The 23,901-nt window shown below is 47.0% G+C and overlaps 1 protein-coding gene across 3 annotated transcripts in view; it reads right to left on the minus strand.

Moving 5' to 3' along the window:
- Window positions 1-23,669, minus strand: part of EPS15L1 (epidermal growth factor receptor pathway substrate 15 like 1) — a gene marked incomplete at both ends in the record, with an annotated part of 80,276 nt that extends 56,607 nt beyond the window's left edge. For all 3 annotated transcript variants that reach the window (XM_084250339.1, XM_084250338.1, XM_084250337.1), the window contains 6 exons: window positions 1,269-1,331; window positions 1,991-2,086; window positions 3,750-3,797; window positions 4,218-4,307; window positions 4,479-4,520; window positions 23,637-23,669. In XM_084250339.1, the coding sequence (XP_084106465.1) occupies window positions 1,269-1,331; window positions 1,991-2,086; window positions 3,750-3,797; window positions 4,218-4,307; window positions 4,479-4,520; window positions 23,637-23,669 (372 nt within the window). The remainder of the gene's footprint in view (window positions 1-1,268; window positions 1,332-1,990; window positions 2,087-3,749; window positions 3,798-4,217; window positions 4,308-4,478; window positions 4,521-23,636) is intronic.
- Between the last annotated feature and the right edge of the window lie 232 nt (window positions 23,670-23,901).

A 23,901-nucleotide genomic window follows, 5' to 3' on the forward strand; every position in this document is an offset into this window, starting at 1 on the left:
ATCATAGCACTGTCCCCGTCTCCTCTCCACAACCCTTCTTTGTAGGGTCCTCCGCAAGTGCTATCCTCATGAAGCCTCAGCACTGCACTACCACAAAGGGCCCAAATGTTCAAGGAATAGGATATCCTTGAAGTCATTTTTCATGACAAAGTTCTTTTTCCTGGTAGGCATTATGTGATGGGGCAACAACAGAGAAAAAAGTCCTTTGGTACTGTGATCACAGCCTACAAAATGCTAGACTGCTGCAGAGGTGACTCCAAGACTCCTCATCATATAAACCTTATCCTGCACATCCTGTCCAGACCTCCCCCTGAAAACCTTTCCAGGAAGGAACAGCTTGGCTGTGTAAACAATAGGACAGACCACTTCTTGGTGGGGGGAGCAGAAGGCAGGGATGGTTGAAGACTGTTACTAACGTTGGGCATTTAAGTCAAATAAAAGTGAGCAGAAGTGACAGTCCTCTTATGATCCAGGAGTGAGAGGTTACTTTGGAGACCAGTTCTGAGTGCCACACATCTTCTTTGGGAGTAACTCTGTACCTCTTATATTTTTTCCTAGAAGCAGTAACATGGCTTAGTAACTACAACAGCTTCTGTCTTAAAAACAATACTTTAAGTGCTGACAGCAGCTTTTCAGAAAGCAACAGAGCATCAGAAAGCAAAGAACAATGTTGAGAAGTTCTCACAATTTCTCCTCTCCTGATGAACCAACCAAGTCAGCAAAAAGATTTAGCATAAGATTTAAACTGTAAAAAATTTTTAAGAGTCAGCTCTTGAAACTTATCTAGCTGCCTTATTAGATAGCATCCATTCATTATAACACAAGACCATAGCCTTTTTGAAAGGCTTTAGTTTGAAAAAGTATTTCAGGGGCCTCCCTGGTGGCATAAAGGGTTAAGACGAAGCACAATGAAGAAGTCTGCAGCACTGCAGCATGAGTTTGAACCCTGGCCAGGGAGGTGACCACATGGCACAGCAGACCTCTCCTGTCTCGCCCGCTGCTGCCCTCAGCAGTGTATTTCAGTTGATCTGCCTATTCTGCTCCCCAGTCTGTCTGTGGTGAATCCTCTCACTCCCTGTATCTCTGGCCTGTACCCCAGCTCTTGTATGCATAAATAAATCTTTAAAAAAAAATAAGTATTTCATTCAAATTCCATGGCACACACACTCTGAAACAGAATTGATGACACAGTCACACTGTGAAATGTTTTAAATGAGTTCATAAGTGGCTACGGCCCTGGCATGTGAAGAACAGCCCCACTCACTTACCCTCACAGCCCAATGGGACTCTGCAGATGGCGGTGTGACCATCAAAGGGCTGCTAGTGTCGTGCTGGGAAGAAAAAGCAATATTCCGTTGTGGTTGTGGTTGACATAGAGAAACTACAGGAGTACATGTTCATTGAAAGGATATATATTTCAAAACAGAAAAACCTCAAAAATTATGAAGAATTACCATAGGAGTCCACAATTCCACTCCTATGTAGAGAACCAAGAGAACAGAAAATGGGGTACAAATGCTAGCTAAACAAAATGGGGGCATTCACACAAAACAATCTTAGCCAGCAATGAAAAGGGATGAAACTCTGACAGATGAGACATGGATGAACCTTGAAAACATTATGCTGAGAGAAGCCAGACAGACACAAAAGGCCGCAATTTATGATTCCACCAAATATCTAGAACAGGCAAATCAGTAAGAGACAGAGGCAGATGAGTGACTGCCAGGCCCTGGGAAAAGGAAAAGAGAGTGATTACTTAACAGAAACAGGGTTTTCTTTTAGGGGTGATGGAAATGTTCTGGAACTAGCAGAGGTGATGACTGCACAACATTGTGAATGGGCCTCATGCCACAAAATTGTTCACTTGAAAATAATTATTCTTGGGTTATGTAAATTTCACCTCATTTTTTTTTTTTTTTAAATGAGAGAGAAAACATGGAGAGACATATGGTGTTGGAAGAATGTGAACTTGAAGGGTTTAGACACTTACGAATTTAGGCGGCGGCATATTCAAATTCAGATTGCTCAAGGTAACTTCATGGCCACTCTGTGCACAGGCCACTAGTCTCAGTGCAACATAGAAACCCTGCAAACCCAAAACAGGGGTGACGTGAATACCACTTAGCAGGGTTGGGTTGCAGGAAAAGAGTACTCTCACTCACTTCACAATAAAGACTGTACAAAAGTCATCTGTGGGTGGAGCTGAAAGGGCTTTACCAGAAGCACTGCGTAAATGAATGTGCTAAACTGGACTCTGCCCATCACATCCTAAATGCCATAAAATTACAAATCAATGTATTTTCAAGAAGAATGAGCTCTTGACACTTAGGAAACACTAAATTGTGTAAGTAGCAGACTTCATGTGTTTAAGACTATAAATGATGGATCAAATACGTGATCACCTTTCAAAAATAATTTGAAACAGTTGTTTGGGAATTAACATTCTTGATGCACTGTGATCCCCCTGGTCTCGCTGAACAGAGCACCCCTCCATGCCCATCCCAACCCTGGACCTGCTATGGATTCAACTCTCACACAAGAACAGAAGATATGAACTTAGCCTCCTCTTAACCCAGAATTTGCCACACCAAAGGTGAGTAGACTTGCAATATCACCTAATTTTTTTTAATTGATCAAATGGCCTGAGACTATGGAGGGTTTTAAAGCTATACACAGAGTTCAGTTTTATAACTTCTACAAAGAGATAAACACCACCATCTTATCTCAGACTATGTCCACACAGAATGGTGAAAAAGGGGAACTAAGGAAGTTCAGAGCAGCTACATCAGCAAAATTAACTGGTTTCTCTTCCACATGGACCCTGGGGACCTGTCACAGGCAGATGTGCAAAATGACACTCATGAAGGGAATAAGGGCTGGTGCCTTTCCCAAACAGGTCAGATCACAGACCTGGGACTCTGGGCACAACATCCTGAAAATACAGTTTGAGGAAAGCTGAACTAAATTAAACATATGGTCACTTAAAATCATTTGTAAGTATGTAACTTTCCATTTATAGAACATTCTCAAAATGATAAAACTATGATGCAGAATGAAACAGAAGATAAGAGTGACCACCAGGGTCAGCAGAGGGGAGAGTCTTTGGGTTACTGGAGAGTTCTGTGTCCTGGCCGTGTTACATATGTAACATACACTTATGTAAGTGACAAAACTACATAGAACTCTACAGTAAGTCCTCAATGTCATCAAAGGTTGTTGGAAACTGCCAAGTTAAAGCAAAACAACATATAATAAAACCGGTCTTTAAGTAAGGTCTTTTTATTCAACATTGTCTAGAATAGTTTTTTTGTTTTATTCTCATTACTGCTACAACATTGAAAATGGCCTTATTTGAGGACAAGAAAGCACATGTGAGACAAGTCAGTGCTTCAAAGGGTCTCTGATTTTGTGCTACACCAGCTCCAGGTGCCATGCTCCAGGGACAACAGAGGAAGGCTACCTGGAACTCTGAACAATCTTGCAACTTCCACGAGTCAAGTTATTTCAAAATACAATATTTTGAAAACATTTTAATCACATATAAGCACACAAAATATTAAAAGATATGCTAACCATGAAAGATGTCTCCAAAGTGTTCAAAAGACCTTTATTTCAAATAAACTTTTCCATTTTAACAGTAACAACCACACTTATGACTAGTGGCACTTGTCAATGCAGATAACCAGAAAGGAATGCAGAGTGACCGGCTCAGCCTCTCTACTCCTCTGTACACATGTGTATATATATACCTGTTTGTCCAAGAACCCTTTACCTTCTGGGTCAGCCAAGTCCCATATCTGCAGAAACACAAAAATGCTGGTAAGTATGACTGCCAGTCGCTGCCCATTTATTCCCAAAATAAGCACATAGGCTATGGGGAAGCAACCTGCTCCCTGCAGGCATACAGCCAGTCAGTGGCAGAGCCCAAGAACACGAAGACATTCCAAAGCTAACAGGATTGATTATACCCTGGATCCCCAACACAAATCCATAATCAGTCAAGACTCCAAAAGCACACAGGCCTTGTGTCTGCTACCTAAGCAGCAGGTGGTGGCTGCCATCAGATCATATGAATCCACCAGCCCGGAGGTCCCAGGTGGCCAACCCATGCCACAAGAGGGTTGGCCCCAAAGAGAGGGGTCTGCACAGCTGGAATTCACGTGCAAGGGAGCCCCAAAGGCACCACAAAAGAGATCATCCTGCTGGTCTTCACATACCTTCCCAAGAATAATGTCTGAGAGTCCAGACTTCTTCAGAAAAAGCGCAGCTTCACTAGCCCCAACTCGGCCTGTGTATGCTGGATCTACCTGGAATTACAGGATGAAACCTTCAGCCAACAGAGCAGCAGATGAAGCAGCAGCCATCACGCAGACTGCAGGCCAATAACGCAGAGAATAGGAAGGGACTAGAGGCCACTGTGGGCTTCAATTTCAGACCCAGCTTTCCTGGTCAGTCCAAAAGGACCCAGTGAAACTTACCTGCTTATAATAAGATTCATATAATGGATTTCCAGTGGGAATCTGTAAACAAAACCACAGATAGTAGTCAGAACCCCTCTAAAAAGAAGTGTCATTCCCTTATCATTGTAGTCACCAAAGTAACCAATAATGGAGGTCACGGTGCAATCCATGTCCTCAGCACACAGACTTCAGGTTATTTCCAGATCCTGGTATCACACATACTCCACTTAGGAAAAGGGAATGCTGATGCTATTTAATAAGTCCCAAATGCTGCACCAACAGTGTAGCTGCCTCAAGTGGAAGAACAGAGGTGATCCCACTCACCCAGAGGCGATCCCACTCTGAGCCATGGGATCTAATTTGTACAGAGCTAAGAGGAAAAGAGAAAAAGACACCTGTCCTCTCAGACAGTGCTCTGACTCCAAAATCAGAACATTGCCCCTGCACGTCATCATGAGTCACGCAAGTTTCAAACTGCTCTCCCTGCCCCAGGTCTTTCCACACCCATTACATCCTCCAACAGCCACCAAAGACTGCAAGTGAATATGCACTGACAGGCCCTGCCCAGAAGAGGAGCGGGCAGTGAACACTCCCACAGTTGCAGGCAGGAAGTTCAAAATCCTCAGCTTGACACAGACACTCAACATGCCAGTCATCAGATCCTCAGGATGCAGCTGTTCAGAGGATGTGACCACCTCAAGGAGGGAGGTGAGTGGCTCATGTGGCTGATGAAAGCCACACAAAGTCACTCCTGAATCTAGATTGGGTGGCAGCCAGGCCCACACTTCTCACTATGTCCAGGGCTTCTTCCTGACCTCAGTGACTGTCCCCAGGTGGGCTGGTGCCCGCTATACTTGCTGGCTGTAAAGGCTTACACATGTTGCTGTCATAGTGCATGGAGGTTGGAAAACCTGCTGCTCATTAGTGACCAAGGCCAAGTGAGAAATTACATTACTCTTAATTGTTTAGAGGAACAGGTCCGTGAATGGCTAAAGACAAAAGCAGGGGAAATGAATACCACATGAGAGGTATGCACAGTACTTATTTAAATATTTTCCTGTGATTTCTCATAATGAATAAAACTGGGGGAGGGAGTATCTTCCAGTTCTGATCACTGTATTTGAACCAGCCTAACACTTGCATGTCACTATGTTATAAAGAGTTATTTCAGGTTAAAAATAACACAAAGATTACAGTCAGCTTCTCTGGGGGATGCCCACACCTGCAAATGTCTAAAGAAGTGAAAGTACCAAGACCACCACCAAGACAGAATGAAAACAGAACAAGAACATAAAGATCTGAAAGGGAAAAGTAAAGTCAAAACAAAAAAAGGGAGTGGGGAATACTAAAAAGATAGAAAAAAAACATAAAAAAATGAAAATCAAGAAAGGCTAGAGATTTGGGAGTGATAACACGAGGGAGAAGAACGAGAGGTGAAAATGTAGCTGCAACAGCTCTTACCAGGGCCTGCTGACACCAGTGCTGGGGAGGCTGTCACCCTTAGTTCTTATGACCTTGGACAGCAGTGTTCTCCCTCATACCTGTTGTGACCTCTTAAGTTTAAAACTCTCAATGTTTTAAAAACACATCTCCCAATATGAGTGAGGTGGACAAAGGAAGCAAAGCTATCCTCCTTGCGATTAAAAAGGTTACCTGTCATCTGTCAGTAAAAGTAACAGTGACCAGATCCAAACCTCACAGCACTGACTGGCTTGTGGGACTGAAATGCAGAGGCCACCAGTTCATGCAACAAAGGCCCCTGTCCCACCAAAAATCAGAGTGGTAGAGGTCTGAATACATTTCCAGTGGAATATTTGTTAAGGCTCATATTAGACAGAAGTTTTCAAGCAACTAGGGAAAAAAAGTTACAGGATTTGGGGCATACAAGGTTCACAAGTGTCTCAAACTTCCCAAATGCTTCTAAGCTACAATATCCACAACTAAGAGTCCCCAAAGAGTCCTAAGAAGCCTATGAAGCAGCAGAGCTTATGCGTGTCTGTGTTGAGGGTGTATCCACAGTCAGGTGGATCCCAAATGATCTACAACTGAAGAAATTCACAGAGCATTCCTTCAACCATTCCCTCTAGCCCTGCTATTGGTTTAGGGCCTGTCAGTGCATATTCACAGCCTACCTGGTAGTGCAAGGGGTTCAGATACAACCTATGAAGCTATTGGCAGCCACTGCAGCACAAGTTCAATCCTCAGCCAGGGAGCTACCTACATGGCGCAGTAGACCTCTCCTGTCTCACTCGCTGCTGCCCTCAACAGTGTATTTCAGTATAACTGTCATTCTGTTCTCCACCGTGTCTCTGTTGAAGCCTCTCACCCCCCCCCCCACACACACACACCTCTGGCCTGTACCCCAGTTCTTGTATGCATAAATAAATAAATCTTAAAAAAAAAAAAAACTAGAAATTACCTTTAAAAAAAAAAAAAGATGGGACAACAGCAGGTAGAGATAGAGGTCCATGTAATCACACACACTTTAGGGACTGCAGAAACAGAGAGGGAAAACACCAGATGCAACTGGCACTTCCCTAACTACATTACTTCTGCCTAGATGGTGCAGTCGCATCTGCAAGCTGCTGGACAGGCCACCCATGCCACCAATTCTCCAATCATGGGCAGTCAGTCCATGGTTAGCCACTGCACAGACCTCGGCCACACCCAGCACATGGTCACAACCACTAGGTAGATAGCTGTGTGCTGAGAGCTGGCAGCTGCCCACTGTCTGACCCCAAAGTGAGAGAAGGGCCATGCCTGGGTATAGGCAGAAAGTGGGTGGGCCAGGGAACAGGCTTTTAGTATAAGAGATTGCAGGCAGTCTGGAGATGGTTTCAAGGACAGGAGCAAGATGGAGCCACCTGGGCTGATATTTTCCTGCATCCACAGTGCAGACAACAGCTTCTACTCAGTTGTATCTGAATTATTGATAAGCTTCGCTGTAACTTTCATCAAGACTTAAAACACTAAAGAGGGCCTCCCCGGTGGCACAGCGTTTGAGTGCTGGGTTGCGAAGCTGCCCGCGGCCTCTGCAGCGCCAGTTCGATCCCCGGCTGCTCCCCGGCCACCGGAGGAGGGTCCCACATGGCGCGCAGACCTCTCCTGCCGCCCGCTGCTCCCCTCAGCAGTGTACCTCGGTCCTTCTGCCTGCTCTGCTCCCCGCTCTGGCTCTGGTGAATTCTCTCACCCTCCCGTGCTTCTGACTGTACTCAGTGCATGTATAAACAAAACAAACAAACAAGTAAATAAATAAAACATGCCTCTATTAAAAAAAAAAAAAAAAACACTAAAAGAGATAAGCAAGAAGTTCCTGTGGTCTCTTGGCTCCCCCTTCAGCTCAGATGCAATTTACCAATGGGTATGACAGGGAGGGGAGGACACTGAAAATATGGTCCTTTCCTTCTTTCAGGAGGACTAGACAACCCCACAGTCCTGCAAACACATGTGATTTTAACACCAGGATAAAACAAGCTCGAAATGAGAATACAGAACCACTTTGGAAGGATGTCGCTCTAAGGATCAGGGTTCCAGTCACTCCTAATCCTCCCAAGATAAAGCCCACCAGGGTCTGACCCCTACTTCTGCCCATGGGCAGGACTGTTACTATATCTTTATGCCTGAAACAAAATCCCCGATCTGCCAGGAAAGAACACACTCTCATGCAAAACAGAGCAATTATCACTGGGTTTATGAGTTCCAAATGGACATTTTTAAAGCACATTTGTTTTTGTTTAAAACTTTTGGAAAAAAAAGTATCTGCAATTCCTTACCCTGGTAAGTAGTGGGTCACACTGTTGAATGTTCACTGTTTTCTATCTAGTGCCTACTTTAATCCTCCCAACAATGCTACAGGTCAGGTACTACTATTGAGATGATGTTGAGGTCACCTTGTCCAGGGTCACATAACCTGAAAGGCAGAGCCAGAAGGGCACCCAGGCAGTATGTCCCTTACTTCACACCTTGCAGAAAAAGCCCAGGCTGGACAGAGCACAGCCCCGTGTGCAGGCTTGCCTGGGAAAAAGTGCACACATGATTACACAACAGGATGTTTTATTCACCCTGTTTATATGGACTTGAACATATAAAAAGACCTGAAAACCAGTGCAGCCTGCTTTCTCAAGAAAACCCAGACCCCAGGAAGGCTGCATTTTTCAGAGCTATTGCCAAGTTTTAGAGGAAGTTAGGCACTTTGCACAAGAAGACATCCGGGTCTGATTTCCATCTTGGAAAACCAGACACTGATACAAAAACACAGCCCAGAGATATATTTATTCAAGTTAGTTCCCTCTCAGCTAACTCCACAGCCCTCCTGAAGGCTGCCCATATTGGACAAGTGAGGAAGCTACAATTTAGTTCCATGGTGCTTGAAAAGTATCAGGAAAACACATGTATCCCTAACCTCCCTGAACTGCCAGCTCCCTCCAATTCCCAGTCTGAGCTTTCTAAACCAGAGCTAAGGTAAACATTGTGGAGAGAAGGACCAGGACATGATAAAGGGTCTTCGTAAGTCACAGGTAAAATGTACAGACATCCTGATTAAAAATGGGCAAAAATTGAGGCTATCGGATGGGGTAGGAGGAAAACAGAAAGCAAAAGGGAGAGGTGGCCCAATGGAGGCCTATGGGTGTCTTGGTGGTGGATGTAGTGTGGTGACATACATCTGAAGAGGTGTTATCCCATACCGCTGAATCATATACAATATCATAAACCAATTTGCCTCAATAAAAAAATGAGCAAGGTCGAAGAGAAAAGCAATTCAGAAAGGTGGGGCAACTGTTCAGTATCTGTGTTACAAAATAGGACAGAATGCCAGAATCTGCTGTCAGACTGGCAATGTCAGAGAGAGGTGCTGTACAGGGCCTTGCTGCATAAAGTGATACCAACTGGCCTTTTTGGAGCCCATACAGCAAAGTCAGGACAATGTGCTCACCTGTGAGGTGCAGGTTTAATCCAATTCCTACCAAACTCCTACAAGATTTCTTTGGAGATACCAACACAACTATCCTAAAATATTATAGAAAGGAAAAAGAATTCACTCACTAAAACAACTTTGAAAAGAAGAATGAAGTGGGGAGGAAGGACTAGAGTCAAAATAAGAGGAGGGTGCAATTGCATGGGGAATATAACCATAATGAAAATGCATACATTGTGCAAAGATAAAAAATGATGTAAGAATTATATAAAATAAAATACTTTAAAAAATGCAGACTTCAGTTCGCTTAATATATTGTACTCAATGTTTAGTACAGCTTTATAATGGCCCCAAAACGGAAGCCCAGGCCTCCTTCAAGGGGTGATAGGTTATTGAACTGTGGTCCAAACATACCATGAAAAACCACTCAGCAATCAAGAGGGATGGGGTACTGATTCATACAACAACCTATAAGACCCTCAGAGGATGATGCTGAAGGAAAAGGCCACTCTCAAAAGATCAGGTTCTACCTGATTCCATTATGTAACATTATCAAAACGCTGAAATGATAGAAAAGAGCTGATAAGTAGCTGCCAGGGTTACGAAGGGGGGAGGGGCGCAGGAGGGGGAGATGCTGGGGAAAGGAGAGTGGAGAGTGGCTCTAAAAACATCAGGGTCCCTGTGAAGATGAAACTGCTCTACACCTGGCTATACAAAATTTCAGTGTGTTAGTCCTGATATTGTACTATATATTTTCAAAATGTTTCCACTGGAGGAAAGAGGGTGAAGAATTTATAGGCTTGCACTGTTTTTTGTTTGTTTGTTTTTGTTTTTACAGCTCCACAAGAATCTTATAATGAGCTTTTAAAAAAGAAAGAAAGAAAACTTTTTAAAAGACACTTAGGAGACCTTACAACCTTTTTAGACAATCGTGAAATTTGAATATGTAATGGATAAGAGATAATACTGAGGAATTATTGTTAATTGTGTGATTGTGATGTGGTACTGTGGTTATATAAAAGGAAAATAGTTCTGTTAGAGATGCACACTGAAATATAATTTCTAAGTTTTGTTTGTTTTTTTTTAACTCAGATATAGTACTATATATGGCAGGAATTCTAATGGTTCAAGCTGCTTCAGGTTTAAGTGTGGTAAATAAAGAAAAGCTTTATCACTGGTAGGATCAAGCTTTTGTCAGACAATAAAAACTACCATTTCCCTGCAGCACTACCTGTAATAGGCAAATTATGGAAACCTAAGTACCCAAAAGATAAGTGGGTTAAGATGTAGAAAATATACACAGTAGAATACTACTCAGCTGTTTAAAAAAAAAAAACGAAATCTCGCCATTTGGACAGAACTACATGGATAGAACTACATGGATAGAATTATAGTAAGCAAAATAAGTCAGGAGAAAGACAAAACCTTATGTTTTCACTCAAATGTAGAATATAAGGAAACAAAACAAAGAAATATATAAAACCGCACCAAAACAAACCCTTGAAATCTGACTGCAGAATTGAGGCTACCAGAAGTGGAGAATGGGGATGAGGAAGGAGAGGGGGCCCAACAGAACATGGTAAAGGACTAGTGGTGCTTTGGTGGTGGGTGTGGTGTACTAACATATATCTGAAGAGGCGTGAACCCCTAAATAATATAATGTTGTAAACCAAATGTTATCTCAATTTTAAAAATGTTACAATTAAAAATAAAATAGGACAGAACAGCACACAACAGTAAAACTGCACAGACAGCAATTTGTGAGGTGGATTAACTATAAGATCATTTGCTAAGAGGAAGAGGGATCCAGTCCACCACACAGTTAGAATCTGTTAAGTTTGCAGTCACCATAACCACAGGGGATAAAAATGGTGGGACAGACACCACAGGCTAATAGTGATTCTTCCATGTGAACCGTTGCCTGCTCTTGGGCATTCTGAGTTCTCCAGCACTCTACATTAGCTCACACTGCTCTTGTAAACTGGACAGAAAAGGGAAAAGAAGCATAAGGCAAAGAGAGATTCAAAAGACCCAAATGACCATACAACAGAGGATGAGCTAAAGACAAGTGCAAAGGCTTTGAGGTCTCTGTTCCACCCATGGGAACTCAGGCAGGATCTGTGGTGGGCCACAGAAGTGATGGCTGCAGCTCCAGTCCAATCCGAGGAGCACCCAGAAGTGAGAAAAACACATCTGAGAGCTAAGACTGAGAGAGAAGTGACAAGGCAAACCAGCCAGAGGGGTGAGCCCAGGGTCAGATGTCTTGGCGGGGAGAGGGAGGACACAGGAGGGACAGGAAGACGGAAGGCGTGACAAGGGTACAAAGGCTGCCACCTCTGTTTGAAGTTCTCCGCCTCACCCTTCCGCTGCAGGGAAGCAGTACTACACCAAGATCAGCAGGGCCACCAGACAAATGTGGACATAAGTCCTACGCCACCACTGAAATGCTGTGCAACCCTGGGGAGGGTAAGAAGTCTCTCTGTGTCATAGTTTCTTCATTTAGAGAATAAGAATGAGCAGTCCACCACTCAGGACAGGCATGGCAGAGCACCTGTCACATGCTGGCTGTTCCAAGTCCTATTCTGTCCTGCCACTTTCCTTCCACAGCCCCAGGCAGAAATATATCCAATCCATAGAACCCGCACCCATCCAGCTATCATCTCAAGTTCCTCCTTCCTTTCCCAAGAAACTTCCTGAAAGGGAGATCTTCCTCTCAGACTTGGAATTCACTCACTCACTCAATACATAAAGGTTGAGTTCACACTAAAAGGAAGCACCAAGGATATAGAAGTGTGCAGGGGAAGCACTAGGGCTCAAGCACAGAAGCGAGCAGGCAAAGTTACCCTCAACTGCAGTGCAAGTGCTGGAAGGTGACAGCAGAGGTACAACCAAGGGAACAGGAGGACAGGTGAGACTCAACCATTCACCAGCAATTTACTGTGGCGACACACACAGAAAGGGGACACATCATTCACCTTTAACATGGTGCCCTAGCATGTTCCCACACAACAGCAAGGTGGGACTCACACTGTCAGGCAACCTCCACTAATGCCTGCCTGGAACCAGACACTATACTGGGTGAAGGTGCAGTGGAGAGTAAGGGGACCCCCAAATCTTGGAGCTCCTGGTGTGCAGGAGAATGTCACTAGACATAACAATGAACAATGGAACAGCCACACCGAAGCTCCAGCAACAGAGCAGAGACACTGTAGGAGGGAAACACCAGGGGTGTGGTGCCCTGGGGAGAGGGGACAAGGACAGCAGTGCAGGGATGGGAGCAAGATGGAGTACAGCCACAGAGATAATAGTTGGGGTGGGACTTAAAAAGGGCAACAATTGGGAGCTCCTGGAACTTTGCTGGATGTATCCGGCCTCCCGCCAGGGTGTTCACACACCCACCCCACCCCAGAACCAGGTCAGTGCAGCATATCTCTGTGCTTCCTTCCTCCCTCTGAAGGTAGAAATCATCAGCCACTAGCACCTACTGCTATTCTGCAGTCACTAAGCTCAGCTCTCCAATTCCATTATGAGTAAAGACCAGCACTAGTGTGGTCAGAGAACTAATACAAACACAGGAGAGCAATGGTGCTGGCAGGGGCAATGCAGTCAGGAGGCAGAAAGGGGACGTGTGAGAGTCAGGTCAGAGCAGCACAGGCCACATTCCCACCCTCTTCTCTCTGCACACACCCAGGAGGCCCTGCCCACACCCAGCCCCAGCTGTTTCCCTCTCCTTTCCATTTTTTTTTAAAAAGATTTATTTATTTATTTATGCATTCAAGTCCTGGGATGTAAGCCAGAGGTGAGAGGATTCACCAGAGAGAATAAGGAGCAGAACAGGCAGAGCTATTGAAATACACTGCTAAGGGGAGCAGTCGGCAAGACGAGAGGTTTGAAGTGCCATGTGGGTTAGTTCCCTGGCCGGCCCGAGTTCGATCCCAGGCCCGAATGCTGCAGTGACTGATGACAGCTTGAGAGCACTGTGTCTTTAACCCCTGTACCACCAGGGAGGCCCTCTCCATTCCATTTTGCACATGGCATCCCCTGCTCCAAAGACTCTCTGAGTTTGCAGGAGTATCACAAGTCCTAACCTTAGTTCTCAACACACCCACAGCCACCCCCTGCCCCTGGAGGCTAATTTCACTACACACTACACACACACACACACACACACACACACAAACATACACACACACTCACCCACAGACACACTCAGACACTCATACTTACATACTGCCCTCAGTCCCTGCCTTCCTTGGGAGTATACCTTTTGCCCTTTGTCTTGGTCCAAATTGTTCCCTATATGCTGAGAAGGGGGGAGGTCCTCCATCAACTTTATCTCCCAGTCCCAGCACCAACTCCCTGCTCTTAGAAGCTTCCAAATAGAACCCCCCAATTAAATGAGTCTCTTCCCCATCCCCCCTATAGAACTGAATTCATAAAATGGACACTTGTTAATATCTGCTATGTATGCAGGCTACTGTATGACACCACCCCATACATTTTCAATTTCTGGGGTTGTAGGTTTCACTTCTATTCCATCCTCTGTGATGCTGGGCTCTAAGTAGGCCCTGGGTGAATATCTGCTCAAACAAGTACAATCTAAATGGAGTCCCGGGAAGGGAAGGGGGAGATGAGTGTAGAGTGGGCATTGCTTGGCAGACATAGCTCTACTACCCAGCAGCAGTGGAGGACAAGCTATGAAGCCTCAGTTTCCCCACCTGTAAAGTGGGAATAACACACTGGGGCCTCCCTGGTGGCGCAAGGGGTTAAGCACAGCACTATGAAGCTATCGGCAACTGCCGGCACAAGTTCAATCCCTGGCCAAGGAGGTGACCCACATGGTGCAGCAGACCTCTCCTGTCTCACCCGCTGCTCCCCTCAGCAGTGTATTTCAGTGGATCTGCCTGTTCTGCTTCCCACTCTGTCTCTGGTGAATCCTCTTAACCCCCTCCAACACCTCTGGCCTATACCCCAGTTCTTGCATGCATAAATAAATCTTTTTAAAAATTAAAAAAAAAACACAATATGAAAGAGCACTCTTTGTCCATGAGAGCATATAAAACTGAAAAGCACACTCTGTGTGGATCAACTGACAGACACACTTGTTACTATCATTGTAAATCAGTTCCTCTTCCCCCCTTTTCCATACACACCCTCCCACAGGGGAAGAAGACAGGAAGCATGAGGCAGGGAGGGGTGGGGCCCAGCGTAAGAATCCTGCCTGTAGGGGGCGCCCTGGCTCCCATCTCTGCAGGCAGCACTGACTCTTCACACAAGAGACAAAAATATTCCCACACTCAACTACCATCAAATGTAGTGAGAGGAACTGACTGCACTCCAGCGCCTAGCTATTCCAAGCATGCAGCCATCAATCAACAGATAGTTATCACCTTCCTGCTTCAAGGACAGGGACAGGCTACTCCAGTCCTCCTTGGGAGGCACAGTGGGGAAAGGAAGATGAGGCGATGATGGCAAAGGTCTGCAGGAACAGCAGTGGAGGCAATTCATTCCATCTCTGTGCATTCCATCTCTGTGCACTCCACATCATCTCTGAGGGTGTACACACTGTGCACTAATTACCTGAGTGCCCCACTACAGTTAACCCATCTGAAGGAGTGGGGCTAAGTTTTATTCATCTAGTCCCAAGCCAGCAGACAGCAGGGGTCAGAAAACTGGTGGCATCTCCAGATGAGCTGCTTCTCAACTGTGCCTAAATGTAGGGTCTTGGCAGTCTGGGAGACCTGCAGTAAAGGTGCTGGGTCTTATATCAGCTAACACAGCTGTATAGTGCTCTATCCACCCAGAAAGGTTTCTTTCTCAACATCTTTTGTACGCTCAAGAACCTCACTGCCCCACCCCGGTATCACTCACCCTTGCTTAGAGACCCCTGTCCAAAGCCCACATAACTCCTTCCATCACCCCTCTTGCTCTTCAGGAAACTATCTTAGGAAGACCTCACTGTACGTCCTTCTTCACTGAGCTAGTATCCAGCTGGGCATTCCCTGAGTAGTCAGTCCTGCCATTTGAACATGTTACTTCTCCCTTCAAGAATCTGCCAAGGGGCCTCCCTGATGGCGCAGGGCTTAAAGTCTCAGCACTATCAAGCTATCGCCAGCCACTGCAGCACCAGTCAGGGAGCTAACCCACATGGCACAGCAGACCTCTCCTGTCTTGCCCGCTGCTCCCCTCAGCAGTGGATTTCGGTAGAGCCACATATTCTGTTCCCCACTCTGTTTCTGGTGAATCCCCTCTCTCTTTCACACACACACACACACACACACACACACACACACACACCCCGCACCTCTGGCCTACACACACACACACACACACACACACACCCGCACCTCTGGCCTATACCCCAGTTCTTGTATGCATGAATAAATAAAAATAAATCTTAAAAAAAAAAAAAAAGAACCTGCCATGCCTGATCAAGGCATTGTGGGAGCGGACCATCAATTAAATAATTCCACCAACAGAAGATTATAAAATGGTATGTGGTAGAAAGGATAAGGCCTTCCTATGGGCAGGAACAAAGAAGCTGGGTCTATCCCTGAGGAAGTGATATGCAGGCCAAGATATAAATTAAGAGCAGAGATTAACCCAAGGATGGAGAGGAAAAGAACATTCCAGAGAAAAATACCTGTGTAGGCAGCTGACATTTGGGCAGAATGAGGCAAGAAGGTAGAAGAGGGAGGTACAGGATCCAGGTATGCTACTTGATGGCTGGGACAGAGGCCCAATCCAGTCCACAGACAGCAATCAGGGTGTACAAAAGGAAGAGAACTGACTGTATCAAGCCAGTTCAAAATGTAATCAGTAAATCGATTCTGCTATCAAGACTACAATAATCACAGGCAGATCTGGATAGAAATTTGAGGAGATGGCTATTTGTGGAAGGATCCTTTACTTCCCCCCTCCCCCCCGCAACAGTTAGCACAATAAAAGCTGGGTCTGCTTTGGTGGGCACAGCTTTTTTTTTTATTCTTTTTTTTTTAATTCTTTTTTTTTTTATTAAATAATAAATTTTATTTTTATATTCCCCCATACAACTGCACATGCCCCATTCTGACCCCAATCCCTCCCCTCCCGGCCCCCACCCCCCAAAAAGTGTCTCTGGTTCATAGTTTTTTGTTGATTTTGATTTTCACTTTCTTATAGTTATTCTTTTTCCTGATCCCTTATTTTTATACAAGAGTTGGGGTACAGGCCAGAGGCGTGGGAGAGTGAGAGGATTCACCAGAGACACAGCAGGGAGCAGAACAGGCAGACAACCAAAATACACTGCTGAGGGGAGCAGCAGGCACAACAGGAGAGGTCTGCCACGCCATGTGGGTTTCTCCCTGGCTGGCTGGGAATCGAAACTGCGCTGCAGAGGCTGCGGACAGCTTCATAGTGCTGCACTCAACCCACTGTGCTCAACCCACTGCGCCACTGGGGAGGCCCTATGGCAGGCACAGCTTTTAACAGCTAGTGGTTTGTACTGTTTGCAGGAGCAGTCTCTGGGGCTGCTGCTGTCTGGCAATGAAGCCCACTGGCTCTAAAGCAGTGAGCAGGTCTCCTTGCCTCCCCCACGTCTGCTCTCAGCCACTCTCCGGGCAAGCAGACACCCCATCAGTCCCTTTGTCTTGCATCCATTTGCAGGCCAGGCACAGACTTCTGTGTCCCACTTACCAACCTTCTTCCCTTCATCCCTAAGTCACGCTAATTAAAGGGGGATGCAGACCCCAAGTCCCAGTCCCAGTCTCTCTTCAGTCCTTTGAGCTGGAGCTGCAGATGCTCATTCTATTTGTCTCTGTTTGAGCAGCCACTGCCCCCCACCTTCCCAACTCCCCCAAATCCCAACGCAAATGCAGCTCCAACTAAAGCATGTCACCCACCCCCGACTCCCAATGGGACCATCCATGGCCTGGGCCTCCACTGTGGCCTGGGTCAAGCCCACCCTTCTGCATTAGCTAGGAGCCCTTCACTCCTCTTAAAAAATAGGAAGTCTTCCCATCCCCCCTTGCTTCTAATGAAATAAAATTAAAACAATTAAATAAACCTGTGAACAAGTGCTCTCACTACTGGACTCTTGTGGCACCTAATGAGTAAGTAGTATGAACACTTTTTAAAAATATGAGCTCACACATTGTGGAAATAAATGGTAGCTTAAAAAAAAAATCCCAAGAGGGCCTCCCCGGTGGCACAGCGGTTGAGTGCTGGGTTGCGAAGCTGCCCGCAGCTTCTGCAGCGCAGGTTCAATCCCCGGCTTCTCTCCGGCCAACAGAGGAGGGTCCCACATGGCGCGCAGACCTCTCCTGCTGCCCGCTGCTCCCCTCAGCAGTGTACTTCGGTCCTTCTGCCTGCTCTGCTCCCCGCTCTGACTCTGGTGAATTCTCTCACCCTCCCGCGCTTCTGACTATACCCAGTGCTTGTGTAAATAAATAAATAAATAAATCTTTTAAAAAAAAAAAAAAATCCCAAGACAGGAAACGCCAGTGCAATGCAAAGACCTGGACCTGGGTCTGAAGAGCCATGTCTGTACAAGGTGCAATCTATGGCAATGATGTAAAGTCTCTGAGCCTCAGTTTACCCTTTTGAAAGTGAAGATAAACTAAACAATCCCAATGCATTTTCTACTTGGAGAGGGCTTCCTATATGGAGAGGACTTCCCAGACCTCAGAGCTGGGCTCAGGACCCTGTATTATAATTAATGCTCACAGCACAAGCCCACTGCCTCAGACAAGCCACATATACATTTCTGGGCCACCTCCCCTCAGCTCCATGGGGCAGTGTAATCTCAGGGTCACTGCTACAAGCCCCTCCCAGAAACTGCCAGGCAGAGAGAAGACACCGAATATATAATGCTGAACTGTGACATGGAAAACAAGTGGCACTTTTGAGTGCATAGCCCTTGGATACAGGGCAGGGATCGTGATGCTCTACTGTCACAGGTAGATGAAAGATGCAGAGTATTATTCCTAATCTGCAGATGGGAAAAATGAGGTACAGAAAATACTGTACAACATGAGGGCACTGAATGAACTCATGAACTGGGGAACCTAGTATTGAAAAACAGGTCCCCAGAAAAGGCCTTAAAAATAATGGGACTCAGACAGGAAGGATGTCGAGTAGCTTTCAGCAAAGCTGCTGGCTGCCCAGGTCAAATCAAGGTGGAAAGAGCTTTTCAGGTACCTCTCCTAGGGTGGTAGAGGTCGTGCCTGCACAGTCTGAGGCACTGGAATAGTCACATGGCTCTCCAGTACCAAGAAGGATAACCGTCACTCCACTTCCCAGGTCAGCTATTCAAGGGTTAAGAGCTAGTGATGGGGGGCCTCCCTGGTGGCGCAAGTGGTTAAGCACAGCAAGATGAAGCTATCTGTAGCCTCTACAACATGAGTTCAATCCTGGCCAGCCAGGGAGGTGACCCACATGGTGCAGCAGACCTCTCCTGTCTCGCCCGCTGCTCCCCTCAGCAGTGTATTTCAGTCAATCTGCCTGTTCTGTTCCCCACTCTGTCTCTGGTGAATCCTCTTACCCTCCATACCTCTGGCCTGTACCCCAGTTCTTGTATGCATAAATAAAAATAAATCTTAAAAAAAAACAAAAAACAGTGATGGGAAAGCTGTTTTAGAGTTTGAAAATGAGAAGAGGAGACAAAATTTACATATTCTTGCTTAATCCAGAACGACTTGGTTGACAAACACCAGGCAATTCAGGTAAATAAGACAGAAACAACCAGGGAATTCTGGATTGTACAAGATAGGTACAAATTTCACTCTAAAACCTGGCCCTCTAACCAAAAATGTATACCTCATAACCATTAGCATTTTAGTGAGACAGAGAGCCTACCAATTATTTTGAAAGAAAAAACATAAAAGGATAAATAAATGCCTCAAGCAGTCAGCATTCATTTCAGATAAACTGGTCGGTTGCTTCAATGGGCAGGGTGCCCAGCAGGCCAACTGCAAGAGAGAATAGACAGATGTGGGTACAATCCCAGCTCTGCACCTACCAATTGTAGGGCCTACGCAAGCTACTTATAGCTGATTGGTCTTAGTTTTCCATTTGCAAAATGGGAAAAATGGCACCCATTCTAAAGAAGATATATCTAGAATCCATGTCAGGAAGCACATGACAAAGGTGGGAAGAATCCGGTGGCCTGGGGAGTAGAGAAGAAGAAAGATGGAACCTCTTGGACACAGGGCAGACTCTTTGTCATTGAACCCAATGCATTCCTCCAGTTACCTTAAACTTCCTACCTTAGGAGGCCACACAAGGGAGCCACAGAGGAACAGAAGGGAGAACACCCATTCATGTGGGGCAGGGGGCAGACACCACCAAGGAAGTCACACTCAGAGATCTCTCTCTCTAGGGCAGCCAGGATGTAGCAGGAGCCACAAGAACAGGGTCATGGAAGGGGTTAGGCCTGAAAAGCACAGGGGAGAACAAGGAGTCTTTGTGGAGATGATAGAAGAGTGAGAGAGTGGGCTAGTAAAGTCACAGAGAATGGGAACAGGGGGTGTGGAAATGCAGGGCCAGGTAAGGTAAGGAGGACTCACTGAGGGGAGAGGAAAGAGTGCCACTGGAGGGCCTCCCCTGGTGGCACAGCGGTTGAGCGCTGAGCTGCGAAGCTGCCCGCAGCCTCTGTAGCGCTGGCTCAATCCCCGGCCACCGGTGATGGTCCCACATGGCGCGCAGACCTCTCCTGCCGGGCCCGCTGCTCCCCTCAGCAGTGTATTTCATCAGTCTGCCTGTTCTGTTCCCCTCTCTGGCTCTGGTGAATTCTCCCACCCTCCTGCACTTCTGACTGTACCCAGTGATTGTATAAATAAATAAAATCTTTAAAAAGAAAAAAAAAAGAGTGCCACTGGAGGTTTCTGGAGCAGAGTGGTGGTTGAAGAGGCATCTTAGAAGATAATCTCAAAGCTGTGTGGGACAGAGAGCCTATGCAGAGTTTGGACAAACCCAGCCTGGAGAATTTGTGGGCATGGCAAAGAGGTGGCCATGGCCAATTCAAGTCCGGCTGGCTGGCAGAACCACTAGAGAAACAAGAGGCTGGACTCCAGAAGCAGGGCAGGGTAGGGGGACAGAGTGGTCTGATGGGAAACACCACAGAGATGAGCAAGAATACCAGAAAGGTTCAAGGAGATTCAGCCTCCTGGGTTAAGAATGGCAAGGCAGCCAGCAATCTCGGAAGGGACATGGTACAAGGGGGTAAAGGGCATAGGTACATTTCCGGAGTGGGAGAGGAACTGCTGGGTGGCAGGGAGAAACATAAATCAGTGAGACACCGTTGGAGAGAGAAGTCATTCCCAAAGAAGAGACAAGAAACTCTTCAAGTTAACAAGTTTTATATTGAGGGTCAGAAAAAGCTGTATAGAGAGCAAGATGTCACAGATATCAGAGTCCAAAGTGAAGCTGACGACACTAGTAGGCAGTGTTGGGGCAGTTGGAGACAGTCCCTCCTCCCCCAATCCACAGACCTACTGGCTAACAGCCATCCCAGCTCCAAGGGCGCCCTACACCTCAATCCAACCAAACCACCGCCTCTTGCTCCCAGAGGTTCCCAACTACCCCCAACGAGAAATCATCCTGGACTCACATGGGCTTGTCCCCAGGGTGACACCCCTCAGCTGAACTGGAAGTGCCTAACAGGTCTGAGTCTCACACCTGGCCAACAGTAACACCTCGTCCAGAACTTCACTTGAGGAGAAAGGTTGCTATGACATGACAGAGGGAAGGAAGAAAAACTGGCCAAGTCCTCAGTTCAGGTGGGGTACAGGAAAGGAACATGAGAAAGCACGGAAATCAGCAACCTGACCTTATCAGAGGCCAAAGGACCCAGATGTTGGTCTCCCACAATTCCACCTTCAACTTTGCTCCCACCCTAGTTTCCAGGTACCACGTGTGAATGGCACTGGGTGGTGCAAGTCACTGGTCCCTGCCTTATGGGTCTATGTGATGCCTCCTGGATGCCGAACATAGGGCCAGGAGAGCTGAGTAAAATGCCTGCTCTCACTGGGTGCACGTGTCATGGGGAGAAAACAGCAAACATAGCCACAGACACTGAGGATGTGACTATTGCTGAGGGGTGACACATTACTGTGAGGGAGGACTACTTAAGGCAGGTGACCAGCAAAGGGTTCTGGGAAGAATGACATTTGAGCTTCCTCCTAAAGGAGGGAAAGGAGCCAACCCTGGAAGTGCCAGGGGAAGAAACTGGGAATAGTGTTTTAGGAAGAAGGAACAGTGATAGTCTGGACATACTGAGGAGAGGGAGCTGGAAATATGGGAGGAACAGAAAACTGGCAAGTATGGTTGCAGTGTGGATGCCAGGAGGAACACAAGGTAGGAGAAGCTGGCTGGCACCCAACCAGGTGAAGGGAATTGGAATTTTATTCCAGAAGGTTTTCAGCAGGTGAATTTCATGACCTGATTCCTGTTTTCATATCTTATCTCACAGCTGTATATCACGGTCTTCCTCTAAAGCTGATCCTTCAACAGTACAAACAAGAACCCCCACTGATAATCAACATATTTAAAGGCATTTAAGAATCTCCAAAGAATTCAAAAAACATTAGCTACTGTCATCAAAGTTCAAATGAGAGCCAATGTCAAGATCTGATAGGCAGTTTTAAAAACATTCCCCCCAAAAAACAGGAGCAGTTTCTAATTAAAAGGACCTAAGCAGGGCCTCCCTGATGGCACAAAGGGTTAAGCACAGCACTATGAAGCTATCAGCAGCCTCTGCAGCACAAGTTGGATCCCAGGCAGGCCAGGGAGCTAACCCACATGGTGCAGCAGACCTCTACTGTCTCACCTGTTGCTCAGCAGTGTGTTTCAGTGAATCCGCCTGTTCTGTTCCCCACTGTCTCTGGTGAATCCTCTCACCCCCCACACCTCTGACCTGTACCCCAGTTCTTATATGCATAAATAAATCTTAAAAAAAAAAAGAGCCTAAGCAAGTATCATCCACACACATACACATGAACACCCTAAAATGGAGCAACTTACTGCCCAACATCTGTAGGGCACTCAACAATTTATAGAGCACTTTCCTATCTGTTACAGGAACTTGTTAATTAATAACCACTGGTCTTTAATGCTTTTAATTTAGTGATAATCTTAGTCCTGGCAAGATTTGGCAGGTAAGCATGTCTAGCTCCTTGGATTCACCTACCATCTGCTCTCCTAGGATCTGGCATTCTTACTGCTGTGGTGTCTATTCCCATGTGTCCAGATCTTCCAGAGAACTAGATAATAATCAGAGAATGTATCACTACTTCCTAGTGCCAGACATTTGTTCTGAGTGTTTTACAAACTTAAGCTTCACATTATCCAATATTTTTTATATTCCCACTTTCCAAATGAGGTGACATCCAAGGACACCCAGAGGAATAAGTTCTGGAGCCAAGATTTGAAAACAAGACTGTGACCCTATGTCCTTTCTCTTAGTTGTGCTGCATCGTTCTAGCCAAGCGCTTGATTCAACACAGGTATTCAGCAAATAAACGCGACTGTTATTAGTGCTCAGGTAGTTTCTCCAAGTTAGCAGAGACCTTGTCCACGGGTAGCTGCTGCGTTCCCTGGCACATCTGACGGACATATAAATGAATGAACGTCCCTCCCAGAAAAAGGGCTGCATGCGCATGGTTCTTTCTGGCACATCTCTGTCGCGCCACTGATACCGGCCCTTAGTAAAGCATCAGGCTGATCTGAGACCATAGAAAGACGCCTTAAGATGTGCGCGGTCCCCTTCGCCCAGTTAAAAGGAGTGGCGGAAGCAGCTCCCCAAGGGAGAGAAGGATGAATCCTGGATTGCATTACAGGCAGGTCCAATCTCAGACGGGACTCGGCCTTCCACCCCGGCGGGTACACCGTCTCCCCCAGCTGGGACGCTGATGAGACAAAGACTTGCGGGGTCGCCACACCGGTGCGAATGCTCGCTCCCCTCGCCCACCTCAAGGGGAGAGAGCCCCACGCCATCGTGCACCACCCTGTCTGGGAGCTTCGGCGGTGACGGGGTCGAACCCGGGCCGAGCGGACACCCGACGCGGCACCGCCCGGTCGCCGCCCGCGGAGGGTCGCTCAGGAGAGGGAGGCCGCGGGTCGGGCCGGCCTGTCACCTTCAGAACTGCCTGTCCGCCCGCCCACTCGCCCGTCCTCTGCGAGGGCCCCTCTGAGTGAGGTGCCGTCCGGTGGCCAGGCCTTCCCACGCCCGGCCTCCTGCTGGCCCGTCCACTGCCCCTCATCCCGGCCGCCCGCAAGGCTCGTACCTGCTGGGCGAGGGGGATGAGCGGGGCAGCCATCTTCCCGCGGACTCGGGCTCCGAGCGCCGGGGACGGGGGCGGGGCCGCGCGTGCGCGCTGGTGCAGAGGGCGGTGCGCGCGCAGAGGGCTCGGGACCGAACGAGGAGAAGGAGCCGACGCAGGACAGCTCACGCGCAGTCGAGTCCGGGGGCGGGGCGGGGCGGGGCGGGGCGGGGCGGGGGAGGAGTGGGGGGGCAGGGGCGGAGCTGCGTGCACCTAGACCCCGCCGAAG

This window comes from Talpa europaea, assembly GCF_964194135.1.
Source record: "Talpa europaea genome assembly, chromosome: 12".
Lineage (NCBI taxonomy): Eukaryota > Metazoa > Chordata > Mammalia > Eulipotyphla > Talpidae > Talpa > Talpa europaea.